General features: G+C 50.0%; 1 protein-coding gene across 1 annotated transcript in view; it reads left to right on the top strand.

The window, feature by feature from the left end:
- Positions 1–14,038, top strand: part of LOC122393154 (agrin-like) — a gene marked incomplete at its 3' end in the record, with an annotated part of 89,055 nt that overhangs the window by 3,171 nt on the left and 71,846 nt on the right. The window contains exons 2-4 of the mRNA XM_043388896.1: positions 5,611–5,643; positions 7,985–8,194; positions 13,749–13,967. Of these exons, the coding sequence (XP_043244831.1) occupies positions 5,611–5,643; positions 7,985–8,194; positions 13,749–13,967 (462 nt within the window). The remainder of the gene's footprint in view (positions 1–5,610; positions 5,644–7,984; positions 8,195–13,748; positions 13,968–14,038) is intronic.

The following is a 14,038-nucleotide window of genomic DNA, read 5'->3' as shown; positions in this document are numbered from 1 at the left end:
CTCTCTCTCTCTCTCTCTCTCTCTCTCTCTCTCTCGTCTCTAATCTATCTTGTATCCTATATCTCGCATATGTGTCATTCATTCCTGTGTTTGGTAGAACTTCTCATTTTGTGTGTGTTTTTATCGGTTGGCGGTCTGTTTGCTATTATTCATCTGTTTTGCTTACAAGCCTCATTTGCTTGTAACTTGCATTTCGTCACTTCATTCTTCTTCTTTTTTTAGTTCGTTTGCACGTCTGAAGTGGCATGGTAATGTAACTAGAGACCACTTTAACAGCGCTGATCGTAATTCGCTATAATTTAATTGGTTACCGAGGTTGGGCTGAAGGTCGGAACTGGCAAAATTTGATGACTGGAGGCGTAATTAAACCATATCCTGTTTGGCGGCTGTGAAATACCTCTCATAGAAAAGTAAGTAGGTACCGTGTTGTTTATCTTTAAATGCTGTTTCAAGGTGCAATAGTACAGGTTTGAATAGCATATCAAATTGACTTGAGGAAGTTTATTGACCATGCTATATGGCTACCCGTGCGTACGAAATACGTTTTTTTTTTTTGTAAATAAGCAAACCATATCTTCGATGCATGGCAGTAGCTTGTTGAAATAATATGGAACATATTTTGCATAAAATACTATATTTTTCAGAACAATTGACCATTGACATAATTATTATCACGTAGTTACCATTTCCTGTGCATTGGATACTGTAAATAACACAGCTTTGAGTTCAGCGTACCGACGCTGGCCGTCCACCCACTGAACTGCATTTATACTCAGCTTATGAATAGTCAACGTCATGCAGCGAATCAGTCGATGGCGCGGCTTGGATAGATCCCGTAGTTTCTGCGCGCGGGCAGGATTTGAAACTACATATCAGCGATCCACAGCCGTGGGCCATTGTTATAAATTCGTCCCCGTTAGAGCAGTGCGATTTCCACTGCGAGTAACTCACGATAGCTGACAACGTAAACGCAGTTGAGGATTTCCAGCTATATCATTCCCGAGACGCTTTTATGGCGCGCATAACTTTTGTAAAGGAATATCTTCAAACACAGAATGAAATGCGCCTGGGGCGACGTGTTCCGTTCCATTTAGAATGGCAAGTAGCTCTCGTTGTCTATACCGGGAACTCATTTTCACCCGCAGCGGTGTGGGTCAGGCCATTTCTGACAACACATTTGCCGGCGGCGCTGTTCCGCTTCCGGTAGACCGTATTTTAGCAGCGGGTGAGCGTCGGACATTGCACCCGCGGGACCTTTTACCGGCGGACCGTCCTGTGGGGCGGCCCCGACAGTCACCTACTGCCACTGCGCAGCTTCAGGAACTGGAAGCAGGGTTACACTGAACTCATAGCAGGCTGACGCTGAGTTAACGGCAGGATGACACTGAACAAGAGTGACACTGAACTCACGGCATTGCAGGTGATAATGAACTCAGAATAGGCATTGGACTATGACGTGAGCAATGTTCAAACATCGAGAAAAAATACCTATAGCATTGGAGCAAGACGATACCTAATGTATGACCCCTCACACTCATTCAATGTTTGAAGTGAAGTGCATTTGCAGATGGAAGAGGAATCTTCATTTTGCACTCTGCAGTGTTTTACTTTGAAAAGTCGTATCGATCACAAGCTCTAAAAATGTCTCATATCTGCAGCAACACAACAACGGAGGCTATATGTTATTTATGGCAGCATTGGAGAGGATGTTAACTATACGAGGCGTTTGGATAGATATTGCTTACGGCCCGAGCTATAGCGCTACGGTAATGGGCTAGAAGATAATTATATTGTCGAAAATGATGGTCAATGGGCACTATCTTAACCCTCGCCCGTAAACGGCGATCTGCCACCTTCGCCCATGCAGGGGGGGGGGGGGTTGGTGCGACCCCCCCCTTGGCGTTTGAAAACGGAGCGTCGTAGAGCTTAGCGGAAAAGACCAACGGATTGCTCTCGCCGAGATCTCGCGATTGGTGGTATATTTTTTGGTCCTAGGTCAACATTTGACCTACTTTTGACCGGTCAAAGGTCAAATTTTCGGAAAAATAGACTTTTTTCAACTTTCCGCGGCGATTGCGGCAAAACGGTGGGAGATATCGACTTGAAACCTTCACTATCGTGTTCCTTGATCAATTCTCTATCGTTTGGTATGTATTTCGTTTCCCTAGCTCTAAAAATGGCGCGTTGGGAGCGCCGGAAGTCGGCAAGGTCACAGTCGGCGGCAGAAATTCGAAAAATCAAAATTTAAATTTTTGAAATCTGATTGTATTTTTGGATTTGGAAGGTCCATTTGCTCCCTATAGAAGCTAATATTGCTGCATATTCCCATTGAGGTGACAAGAATTAGCAAAATAGTGGTTCGGGCGCTTTTCAAAAATAGTACCGGACGCTGTTCCTCTTGTGACGTCATAGCTCCGTGACCTGACCTGACCCGGTCAAGTTTCTTATACCATATGATAGCCAATACTTGCCCCAACATGCATGGGAAGTTTCATCACGATCCATCAACCGATGTCCGTACCACCGGCAGGAAACCTCGGGCGTTGGCACTCAGTTTGTGAAAATCCGGCCGGAGGCTGTTCCCTTTGTGACGTCATAACTCCGTGACCTGACATGACCCGGTCAAATTTTTTTATCAAAAGATGCGCAAGGTTTGCCCCATAAGGTACCCAAAATTTGGCGGCGCTGCGCGCCGCCGTTTTTGCACTATTTCCGGAAAACCTCAGGGGGGGGGTTGCACCAACCCCCCCCCCTACATGGGCGAGGGTTAATTGCACTTGCATGACCTTCAACTGGCGCTGGTTAAACTTGATTGGATTTGAATTATATCATTGTCATGTTTCTAGCTCATAAACAAAAGCAGGCCCTGATATCGAGACCCAGCAATAGCCCTCTCCACATCGATGTGCCGTTTTCTTCGACATAACTAACGTTTTAGCATCCGTTTACTGAAAATCGTCAAAATACGTCCAGCGTTGATTTCAGAAACCACACCTGCCCCAATAAACACACGGGGACTCGGTCCGGTGAGTATTTTCCACACAACGTGCAGTGTCCGCAGTCGGTCAGCGCCCGGTCCATCGGCCCGGCGGCAGAGCGTCGTCATTCGATACAGCCGGGACGGCATCCCACGCGAGGTAGCGGGCGCGCCCACAGGAGAGGGTCGTAGCCGTGCCTGAGACCGACCACGTCAGCACGGCCAGAGTGGCCCGAGGTATCTGCCGACTCGGAATCAGATGAGCAGAGAGCAGGGCCCCGATACGTGATCGGAGCTCAGCTATAGGTCACCGCCTCCGTCAGATTTAGAATATATATGTTGCAGGCCAAGTGCGAAGGCTAGTCCATTCGCGAATGGCCTAGTCCAAGTGCGATAACGCACTTGGACTAGGCCGTTTGCGAATGGACTAGTCCATGTGCGTTATTGCAGTTGGCCTAGGCCGTTTGCGAATGGACGGGCGTTTATGCTCCCAGTCCAAGTGCGAAGTCAGGCCAAGTGCGAAATATCCAGCAAAGTGACGTCAACTTGGCAAGTTAACTTGGCATGTGCAAAGTCCCGTGTGAAATGATGCGTGCAAAGTATTGGTAACTCAACCGGAAAATGCTTACTCAGTCATGCTGAGGTCGCCTCTTCTTTACCTCACCCCACCATTGCGTTCACCCCTTGGAAACATTGTCTGACGATGAATTTCATGAGCCTTGCAATGTAATGGTGAAGTGAAACAAACTCAACTCAAGAACACACTGATCCAGTGCGACACTTACCTATTTTTTATTGCCGGCCACCCCTTTATGACATCTACTGGTGCATGTCACTCCAGCCTTGATACATTTACACCGTCCAGTACACATCTTTCGGCACTTCCATGTAAACATGCCTTGTCCCCCAGTCGTTGACATGAGCCGGGCACACTCACGAAGGGTAATTGCGGCCCCGGAAGGAACATCCGATGACGCAATAAAGCGTCCCGTACATGGTGTAAGACTGTGACGGCTGTACACGCCATCTAGTCTTCCTTTGACGGTGCCCACGATGTACCCGTCTTCAACAGCGTCTTCCAGCGGCAACACGTTGCTATAATTTCCGCGTTGTGCAGGGTTCAGCGGAAAGTCTCATCCCGAATGGACCAGGTGTGTGGAGACCTTAACCCAGAGTTGCGCCAGCTCGCAGATCTGCTCCGGAGAACAAACTAAACATAGACGCAGTGGCGTCGCCACGGATTTTCGACTAGGGGATCTGGTCGGACGGTCAGTCAAAGTAATCCCCACCAAATACTGAAAACTCCTCGGATTTAGACAATCTTATTTTGAGAATGCACCAAAATCGTTTTTTTAAATATTTTATTTTATTCTTGATCGATTTTCGTGGCCAAAAGTGTCTGTGTAGGGGGGGGGAGGGGGCGTCGGACCGGCATATTTTCAAGAATGTGTGTGTGGGGGGTCCGGACCCCTCCGACCCCCCCCCCGTCGGCGACGCCCCTGCATCGACCAGCGGTCCCCCATTCATTCGGAATCGTACCCCAATCCGAGGATCCATGCTTCCGGCGGCTAAGTGCAACGCCACAAACCCGTCCGTTCGCAAACGGCCTAGGCCATTCGCGAATGGCCGGCCATTCGCAAACGGACTAGTCCGTTTGCAAACGGACCGCCATTCGCAAACGGCCTAGTCCATTCGCGAATGGACTAGTCCGTTCGCAAACGGACTAGCCTTCGCACTTGGCCCGTAACATATAGACCAGGATGTAAGTCATAGGTCAGAATGCTGGTTAGTGACGACCACTATATTTGATGGCAATGATAGCTCAAAAGGAGCTCAATAAGCCTCAGATCACGGTGAAATCCCGGGATTTCCCTGTCGACAGACCGAGCAAAATCACTCACAGACAACCGGTGGCTATCTCTGCCGCTCGCCGTTTATCATTCCCACTCCCCTCGCAGCTCACTCTTAACCGCCTGTCTGAATATCAGTAAGGTAATCACGGGTCACCATACACCGCTGTGTGCGCCAATGCTCGACCGCTGTCCTCCAGCCGTTGGCCGCTGTCTTGTTTGCGATGAAAGATGGCGGTAATAACTAATCGCCGCCCGCCGGGGTCCACTCGCCATGGAGCATCATGCATTATTTATGTATTTCTCGCGGCCGGGCCCTATTTACGGCGGAGAAGGGTAGCGAGGCTTCCTATTGTTATGTCGAGGCCATTTGTCTGGATTAAGGACATGACCAGTGATTTCTGGGGAAAGCTGCGCAGACGAGAAAGACGTTGTGCTAAGTGCTCTTTGATGCAAAATCCGCACAGAGATGATGGAAGCCTGCTTTTATGCAGCTGAGAACCCGTCATTAGCATATTCTTGATCAAGCCGTTATTTTTATGGCGGCTGGAACAGATATTGAAAGCAGCGTAATATACTTGCAGTAAACGGGCAACGTTTCATGATTCGTTCTTTGGTTTACTTTGCCGATATTTACGGCTTTTTTCACTGTGCCGTGTTTGAGTTTTACCTCTATCAAATACTTAAATACATACATTCACACTGTGTCCTGTTGTAAGCCACACTGTACTGTGCCCGTCACATTTCATCTGTGTCAGATACTTACTGTTGTTTCTGTTTCAGATCTTCCACTGGAGGCGCGCAATCTCGCCAAAGGTAAGCACTAAGCAGTGAAATATCTTATATTTATTTCCTTTGACCTTTCCGATAAGGTACTTATCAATAAGAAAGAAGTACATCAGGGAGGTGCAAGCTAATTTCAAGTTCTTATTATTGTAGACGGGTCGGGCTAGCTTGCTTTAGCATGAGTTTGAGCCTTTTGGTACGAGTATGCAGCGGATAGGTGCATGGTCGCTTCGCCTCTGTCGCCTGCTGGCACACACGGATAATCGTGTGGACCCGTTTCCATGGGCATCACTGATCCGGATAAGTGCTTCGTAAGGGCTTAGGCTGCCCATGGAAACACCCGTAATCCCTTACCGCTGATCCGGATTCTAATCCAGCTTCGAAAGAAGCTGATAGACAAGTAGCCTCTGTCCTGCCTGCGGTACCCAGTGGGTTAGCGTATAGACGCCTCCTATCCATCCTGCCTGCGGTGCGCAGTGGGTTTGCATGTAGCCGGGCAGAGTTAGCTCGCCTCTGTGCTACACGGCGGGGCTCGGCTCCCTCCCGGCGGAATCGGTTACCGGACTCAATGAGACCCATTCAATCTAACTGGGATCAGGCCCGTGCAAACGGCGCCGCGCCGCTCTGGCGCCGCCGACATTAACTGACCGTATTTACTGGCGAGGCTAAATCACATTACGGCATTATGTTCGGCAAAGTACGACGTTGGCATCCGCTTTAGAATGTGACTGCAAATAAGGCTGAGAAGCTGGGGAAATTGGTGTGAGATAAATCTTAGGTGGAAGCTAGATCTCGGGAGCATCAGGGATGAAAAGTCTTAGGTTGACGGAGGCAGGTTAATTATGCGAGTCCTAAAATAGTCGCAGGTCGTACGCAAGTTGGATGGCCAAGTTTGGGTGCGGGATAGTGTGAAGAGGCCCTGTGGTCCGATAGCTCTTTACTAACGCGGGCTCGGGGGCGGGTGTGAAAAGCCACCGGCCGGGACAGCGGGTGAAAATGGACAGTCACGCGTGCCACGAACACTGCTCGAGCGCCCGACAACCGGCCTCTAAATTGGCGTCGAAATGAACCTTTCTCGGCGGAATCACTCGGACGCTGCGCCGGCGGCCGGCGCTGATGGTGCGCCACATTTTATAGAGCGCCCGCCACCGCGGCGGCGGTCGCCGGCAACGGCCCTCGGCTCTCCAGCGGACCCAGGCAGCTCTTCCCGAGACGACCGCACACATTTGGCGCCCACGGCGAGCCGCTGAGTGGCTCCAACTCGGACCGCAACAACAGTCACGCCGCTGCGCCGCCCTAAAAAGTTGGAACGAACCGCCGGCAAAATAATCCATCGCGCCGCGCCCGAGCTCCGACGCGTCGTTTTACACTTAAAACGAGGAATCGCGTGTTTTTCTCACAGAGGAGCAGCCGCCGATAGCCTGGTCTGAAGTCTGGCAATCACTTTTGTGTTCAAACTGAAAAATATGATGGTGAGGCATTCTGATGTAAAAGGTAGTTACATTAATAGCGATTTTATAGTCGCCTGTGTGATGCGCCATTTGAAACATTTCTGTCGTAATTTGCAGTAGCATATAAGTTGATTAGGTCCCTATATTGTTTGGCTATGCATTCATATTTGTGTAGTTTAGCATATCTTATTCAATGCATATTTTGTGTGCATACAGTCTGCTCAGTAGGCAACAAGAGATCAATATTAGCTCGTGCAGCTCTGACTATGCACATCACTTTGATATGACGTCGACATCAATAGTGTGTTACTATCAATGCGTCATAATATCTCTTATTAATCTGTTTACGCTGAGAGCTGCGCCAACAGGCAATATGGCCATCACTCAGCGCTGCCAATGGTGCCAATATTTTGCCGGAACGATTAGCAGCGTATCGATTCTGGCTCATCTTCCTATTGCATATTGTTCTGTTCTTGTATGCTCTTCCTCTTCTCCACGCTGTCGAAATGCAGAACCACTCAGCTTCTGCATGTAAACTATTTTATAGATGCTGCTTACAAAAAAAAATATTTCTCTCTCTCTCTCTCTCCCTCTCTCTCTCTCTCTCTCTCGCTCTCTCTCTCTCTCTCTCGCTCTCTCTCTCTCTCTCTCTCTCTCTCTCTCTCTCTCTCTCTCTCTCTCTCTCTCTCGCGCTAACCTATCACCCCACCCCGCTCCCCGCAGGCTCCTGTGACGACTCGAGCTCCCCCGCTCTCCACAGGCTCCTGTGACGACTGTCCCCGCTCTCCACAGGCTCCTGTGACGACTGTCCCCGCTCTCCACAGGTTCCTGTGACGACTGTCCCCGCTCTCCACAGGCTCCTGTGACGACTGTCCCCGCTCTCCACAGGTTCCTGTGACGACTGTCCCCGCTCTCCACAGGCTCCTGTGACGACTCGAGCTGCCCGTTCGGCGGTCAGTGTCAGACCGGTCCGGACGGCCGGACCTCGTGCTCCTGTCCAGAGCGGTGTCCGAGCCGGTACGAACCCGTGTGCGGAACGGACGGCGACACCTACCACAATGCCTGCCAGCTGAGACTGCGCGCCTGCCATCGACAGGCAGATGTGCGCGTCGCCACCGCCGGAAAATGCAGTAAGTAGCGTTTAGTTGTTTGTGGGATTGAGGGGCACCTTGATTGTGGGGCCATTGTTTTTTTTTTAATATTGGTTAATCGATCCTTCCACTATGCCTATGTTTTACACAAGCGAGGGGGTTGCTCTGGTTACGAGCGAGCGAGCGCAGCGAGCGAAGCGAAGTCTTTTCAATATAACGGAAAAATCTCAGTATGAGCGGCCCGGCCCGGCCCGGCCTGTAACGCTTTTGAGAGGCTTATATCTCAGCAACCGCTGGACCGATTGGCCTGCGGTCTTTTTTGCTGGGTAGCCCCATCCCTTCTACCCCGTAATTGACTACTTTTGATACATCTCTACAACCGTCGTGGCACGTGCAACGTGAAAAGTCAAGGGTGTTCAAGCAGTTTTGCAAAAGTAATGATTTTGAGAGGCCCATATCTCAGCAGCGGCTTGAGCGATTGTCTTGCGGTAATTTTTATAGGGTAGCTGCATCCCTTCTACCAAAGGTCGGATACTCCTGATCTATGCGAGTGACCCCCACTGCACGTGCAAAATACAAAAGAAGAGGTGCCAAATTTGTTCCCATTTCAGTAACTCGCTAATTACTGGGGCGATTTCGCTGAAACTTGGGATACAGGTAGGCACCCACCAGGCAATGCATTCCCATGTGTTGTGGTTAGGGTGCTACTGCACGTGCGCACGTGCAGGGGGCGTTTCCAGATCTCGAGAACGGCTGGGCCGTTTGCGCTCAAATTTGGTACACGGTTGGGGACCGGTTAGTAGGGTGCCGTGCAAAAGTCATTTTGGACCCCGTTTGCACGTGCGCACGTGCAGAATGCCGCTTCCAGATATCAGGAACGGCTAGGCCGATTGCGTTCAAATTTGGCACACCGCTTGCGAGCGGTTAGAAGGGTGCTTTGCACAAGCCCGTTGGAAGTACCCTCTCGCCCTTCTGCACGTGCAGGGCTCACTATCTCGCTCGCTCGTTCTTCGCCCAAAAGGCGTTTTACTGGTATTAGAGTGAAAGTGGCGTTTTTTATTAGTGATGCTGCTAAATCCGAAAAATGGGTCGTGACTAGCGTAGCCGAGTATGTTTTTTTGCGAGGTTTCTGAGCAGCGTGCTCTCAGTTGGATTGAAGCACATCTTGCAGGCGCCTTAGGGAAAAGTTTATTGGAGCCGAAGGTAGACTTAAAGCTATTCATTTCATTTCAATGATCAATGTACATAGATAATACTGCATGAATGTTGCCGACATAGACCTCATATCTTTCATATTAAGTTACCTTGTATTTTGTCATATCGTGTCCAAGCAATGACTGTCAGTTTCAGTCCCACAATATGTAAATGTCTGTTGCCGCAGTAACACCTCCAATCAACACTCGTCACAAACTTGCCGACTCCATTGATGAGGTGTAACCCTTACAGAAACATAATGCCGTCGCTGCGAAGTTAAATTTAGTTGTTCACTAAGTTAGGTCAACAGTGATAAGTGTTTGAGTATGGAATTACAGCCCATTATTCTGGAAAGACTTGACATAGTGTAAGATCAGTGTCCCGAACGAAATGTGCAACACCCGCAAATGCGTGATTTTGAGCAAGCGACGGTGCTAATTACCGTCGCTGGCAGAACGTTTGCGTCCATGTTACCAATTTTGTTTGATTGACTTCTTTGTTGTCATCGGAGATGGTAGTTTTTAGAGGCGAGCAATGCTCACTTGCTGAACAGGTTTTGGAGATCATTTGTTTCCCAATTGAAATTAAAGCAACTCAGTCAAAATGACACTAAAGAAGGATTTTGGAAGTATTATATTATACAAAGAAGAGTAAGGTAAAATAGTATTTCTTTATTAATGACTTCAACATTATCGTTCGCTCTCCCCAAACTTCAGCTATTTGTGGTAGGAACAGAGTAAATTGTCAGACCATCCCATTATTTAAGTCACCGGTCCCGGCCCAGCGCCTGTCAAGTAGAGGGACTGATCCATTATCCAACCGTGGCGGCGGGTTCTAGGTCCCGGGAGGGTGGGCTGTCGAACACCAGCTCAAGGCCCGGGTCGATATACATAGTACGGCGAACCTGGACTCGACAGCAGGGCTACTTGTGAACCCCGTCGGCACGGCCGTTCCTGAGATTGGACGTGGGAGGGGTCACTCAGAGTCCCTTGAGGTCGTCAAGGATTCGTCGAGGTCACTAGGGACTGCTTGAAGTCGATTAGAGTTGCGAGTTTCTTGAACCGCTTCTTCAGCTCCATAGTACGGCTATATCACAATTCAAGGCTGTCAACTTATTGCGACTGAGCAGCGCAGCATGTTGACTCCATCGGCGCCGCACGGTCTGGTGGAACCTGGACGATGCCCCGCTGGAGCTCCGGACACACTCGGAACTCGCCGGTACTCTGCGGCGGCATAGTGAAGTCGTTCCGCCGCTCAGTTCCCGGAGTCCCCGCAGCCCTCCTGCCAGCTGTGATGAGCCCGAACTGCGGTCGAAGCCCCGACGTCCGGCCAGCACCAAGCTCTAAATCATGCACGGCCCGGGCGGGCTCGGAGAAGTTTGACACACAGCTGCCGCCATCCGGGGCACTTCAAACAGCCGGCCAAGTTAGTGTCGGCTGAGATTTGCCCGCCGGGGCCCTCAGTGACGAGTGGGTAAATACGACAGCCGTGGCCTCTTCAGTGAACAGACCATATATAGTCGATAGTAAATGGGAGTTACCATACGCATTTTCATTTGAATATCCCGTTTAGCTATACATAGTACGTGATGTTCACTCGGATCTAAGCGTAATCGAAAGGTAGAAAACAAACAATATTGGCTTCCATAATTATTGTTTATCCCAGATCCTCTCGAATTATTCCGCTAATTGACTTGCTTTCATAGGTATAATGTGCTACATTATCTGTGCCTTTGATTTGCTCGCTACGATTGACCCGGCGGGCGAATCCAATTGGTCGTGAATGGAGGGACGACCGATCATCACCCGGTCAATAGCTCGCGCGGCGAATGGCGATGACGGTGAGACTGGCGGCGGCGAATCACAAACGGTGACAGGGCTGTGACGGGATGGTGATTGTGGGACAGGGGGTGGTGATGGGGTGGTGATGGGGAAGTGATGACTGGTGATTGGGCGGTGACAGGATGGTGACGGGGCAGTGAAAAGGATGTGTGCGAAGAGGGTATTTTGGCAGCTAAATATATAGGTGTCTGTATCAGTGGCAGTGACGACCGTGTCCGCGACGAAGACGTCTGTGTTGCTTGTAGCGACTGTTGTGATTGTTCTGACCGGGCAGATGTCTCTCCCACTGTCTCTTTATCTACCAGCCGTGTCGCCCGCCCCCGGCTGACCGCTTACTGACGGCATGCAGCGCTCACCCTTTCCGACACCGCTGAGGTGCGTGGTGCCGTCGGGTGAGCGCTCCGTTGCATGTCGACCACCGTCAGCCGGTGCCAGTCAGGGACGTGTCGGCACCGTTCTGATTACTCTGTGTACCGCCGTGACCGACACAGCAGCCGACACATGTGGGTGTGCGTTGTGTAATCCACTAACTAGTCAGGTGCTGTTACTGTGCTAGTTTTCAATTGATACAAATATGAACTACGTATATGCTAAATCTTCTTGTATGATGCAATGCCTAAATTTTGACTTCCTATCTATGAACGTTTGACCCCGCAGTTTTCGTTTTTTATTAATGTTGACACTTATGAAAATAACCAGCGCCAAAGTTCGATCACATTTGGTAAGAATGAAACTCGCTGTCACGGTGATTACAGTCGGCGTCGCTATTCCTTTTAGTTGTCTCCCCGCCACTAGATGGCAGTGGTAGTCAGCACCTTAGCTGGTATGCTGTACCGCATTGCTCGTCGACGCGGAGGGCTGGCTTTCAAGGCTCGCCTCTTCGAGGATGAAAAAGAAATGATGGACCATTGTTTGTTAGAAAAATAACTGCAGTTCAACAGCCATATTTGTGTCATGCTGTCCACAAGCATTCCCATGATGACAATAAGCGACGCTCGGTTTTCATAAACTGCTGTCGCGAACCTTCTACATCAGTGATCTACACCAGTCCACCAAGCCTTCTGATATCCGGACATTGGATGGTGTATGACTGATGGACAAATGTCGCTGGAGGGACAGCGACAAATGGCCGTCCATGACCGGAGCGGGTCCTGCCGATACCCATCAGCGAGCCCGCTCCGCCGAGTTCCGTGTGACAGACTCGCTCGTTTAATCGCCAGCCGGCAGCGGCCGACGGTGGCGGGTATCACATGACCTACGGGGATCATTACCGGGCGGCCTATGGCGGATACCACGTGACCCGCCGCGCCAAAGCCGTCTGTTCGCCGCTGCAGCGTCAGCAGATCCGGCTGGCTCACGGAGGCGCTGATTGGTGCGCCATCTGTATTCAAACGCCTCTGCCGCGCCGCGATTGGGATCATTTTCGGCGGCCACCGTGGCCCGATTGACGATGCGATTCGACAGCGGATCGTGGGTCTCAAAGCATTTGGCGGAATATTTGCGGAATATGTATGGGTGCTTTGTATTTTATATTGGTGCATATCTTGCGGCCTGGCTTGAAAACGCTGCAGTCGCTGAATTTGTGCAGGATACACAAGGTGGCTTTTCAGAACATCTCGCATAACCCGCGTTTCTAGGAATTTTAGAAATGGTTGAATAAGATAATTACTGTTCGATGCATCTTGGTTTGCAGTTGAATATCGCTCACTTGCTTGTGTACAGTACATTGAAAGGTAAATTGTATAGCATTTATATGAGAACAGTAACTTGCATAATGTCCCTTATCTTCGTACTACGTCGTGCAATGGGTAGTCACTTTATGTCTAATTAACTGCAAATTCACCACCGCAGGGACACAGTATTATGCCTATCCTCACACCGAGCTTCAATTCGGTCTGACATTCGACCCGGGCGAGCTCCCGGAGGGCATACTGTGAGCCGAGTTGGGGGTAATTTAGTCGGCCGGCTCAAATTAGCCTGCGGCAACTTATGCCCGGACCTGATTAGCCCAAATCTGACCAAGTGCTCAGGAGTTTCGGGCACCAATGACCAATCTGCATAAATAGCTGCATAAGTGCATACGCATATAATAATGAGGCGTGCCAGACGAACCTTCCCAATTTGTCGACAATGTGAAGAGTACAAAGTAATAGATTGTAAACACTTGTCTGACTCTTTTCACAACAATCTTCTATTTTTAGCATTTTGCTTTATTCACCAACCTTTGTTAATGGAATAAAAATCGCCATATTGCTTTGACCTATTGCTTTTTGCATTTGATGACATGACCCCATAAAGTCTACGTTACACGTAGTGTATAAAGTACGTCATTACCCTTTAGTCTATGTGCATCGTATCGGTTGACCTATACCTTGACACTATGTCTGTAATGCAGCACACACTGACCCCGTGACCTCTCTACTCTCTAGGCTGTAGGTCGCGCAAACCCTCGTCTCCTCCATGTTTCAGCGCCGTGTGATCGACACCTCCTCTATGTTTCAGCGTCCGTGTCTGCTCCGTGTTTCACCGCCGACTGAGCCGTGCGTCCCGTGTTTCAGAGTCGCCGGACCCGTGTCGGGACGTGCGGTGTCCGTTCGGAGGTCGATGCGTACCCTCCGGACTGACATTCAGCTGCCGCTGCCCCACCGACTGCCCCAGCTTCGGGGGGAAGCCGGTGTGTGGTAGTGACGGGGTGACCTACGACTCGCTCTGTGAACTCAAACGACAGGTGTGCATCCAGAGGACCAACGTCACCGTCAAGTTCAACGGACAATGCGGTACGTGCTCCGGTTTGGTGTGTATATGTGTTGTAGCTACATCGCAGCGTTATTTGATAGTTACAAATATG

This window comes from Amphibalanus amphitrite, unplaced genomic scaffold, assembly GCF_019059575.1.
Source record: "Amphibalanus amphitrite isolate SeventyFive unplaced genomic scaffold, NRLGWU_Aamphi_draft 000519F_arrow, whole genome shotgun sequence".
NCBI classification, from domain to species: Eukaryota; Metazoa; Arthropoda; class Thecostraca; order Balanomorpha; family Balanidae; genus Amphibalanus; species Amphibalanus amphitrite.
Note: the sequence above shows the minus strand (reverse complement) of the source record. Positions and strands in the feature narration are given on the sequence as shown.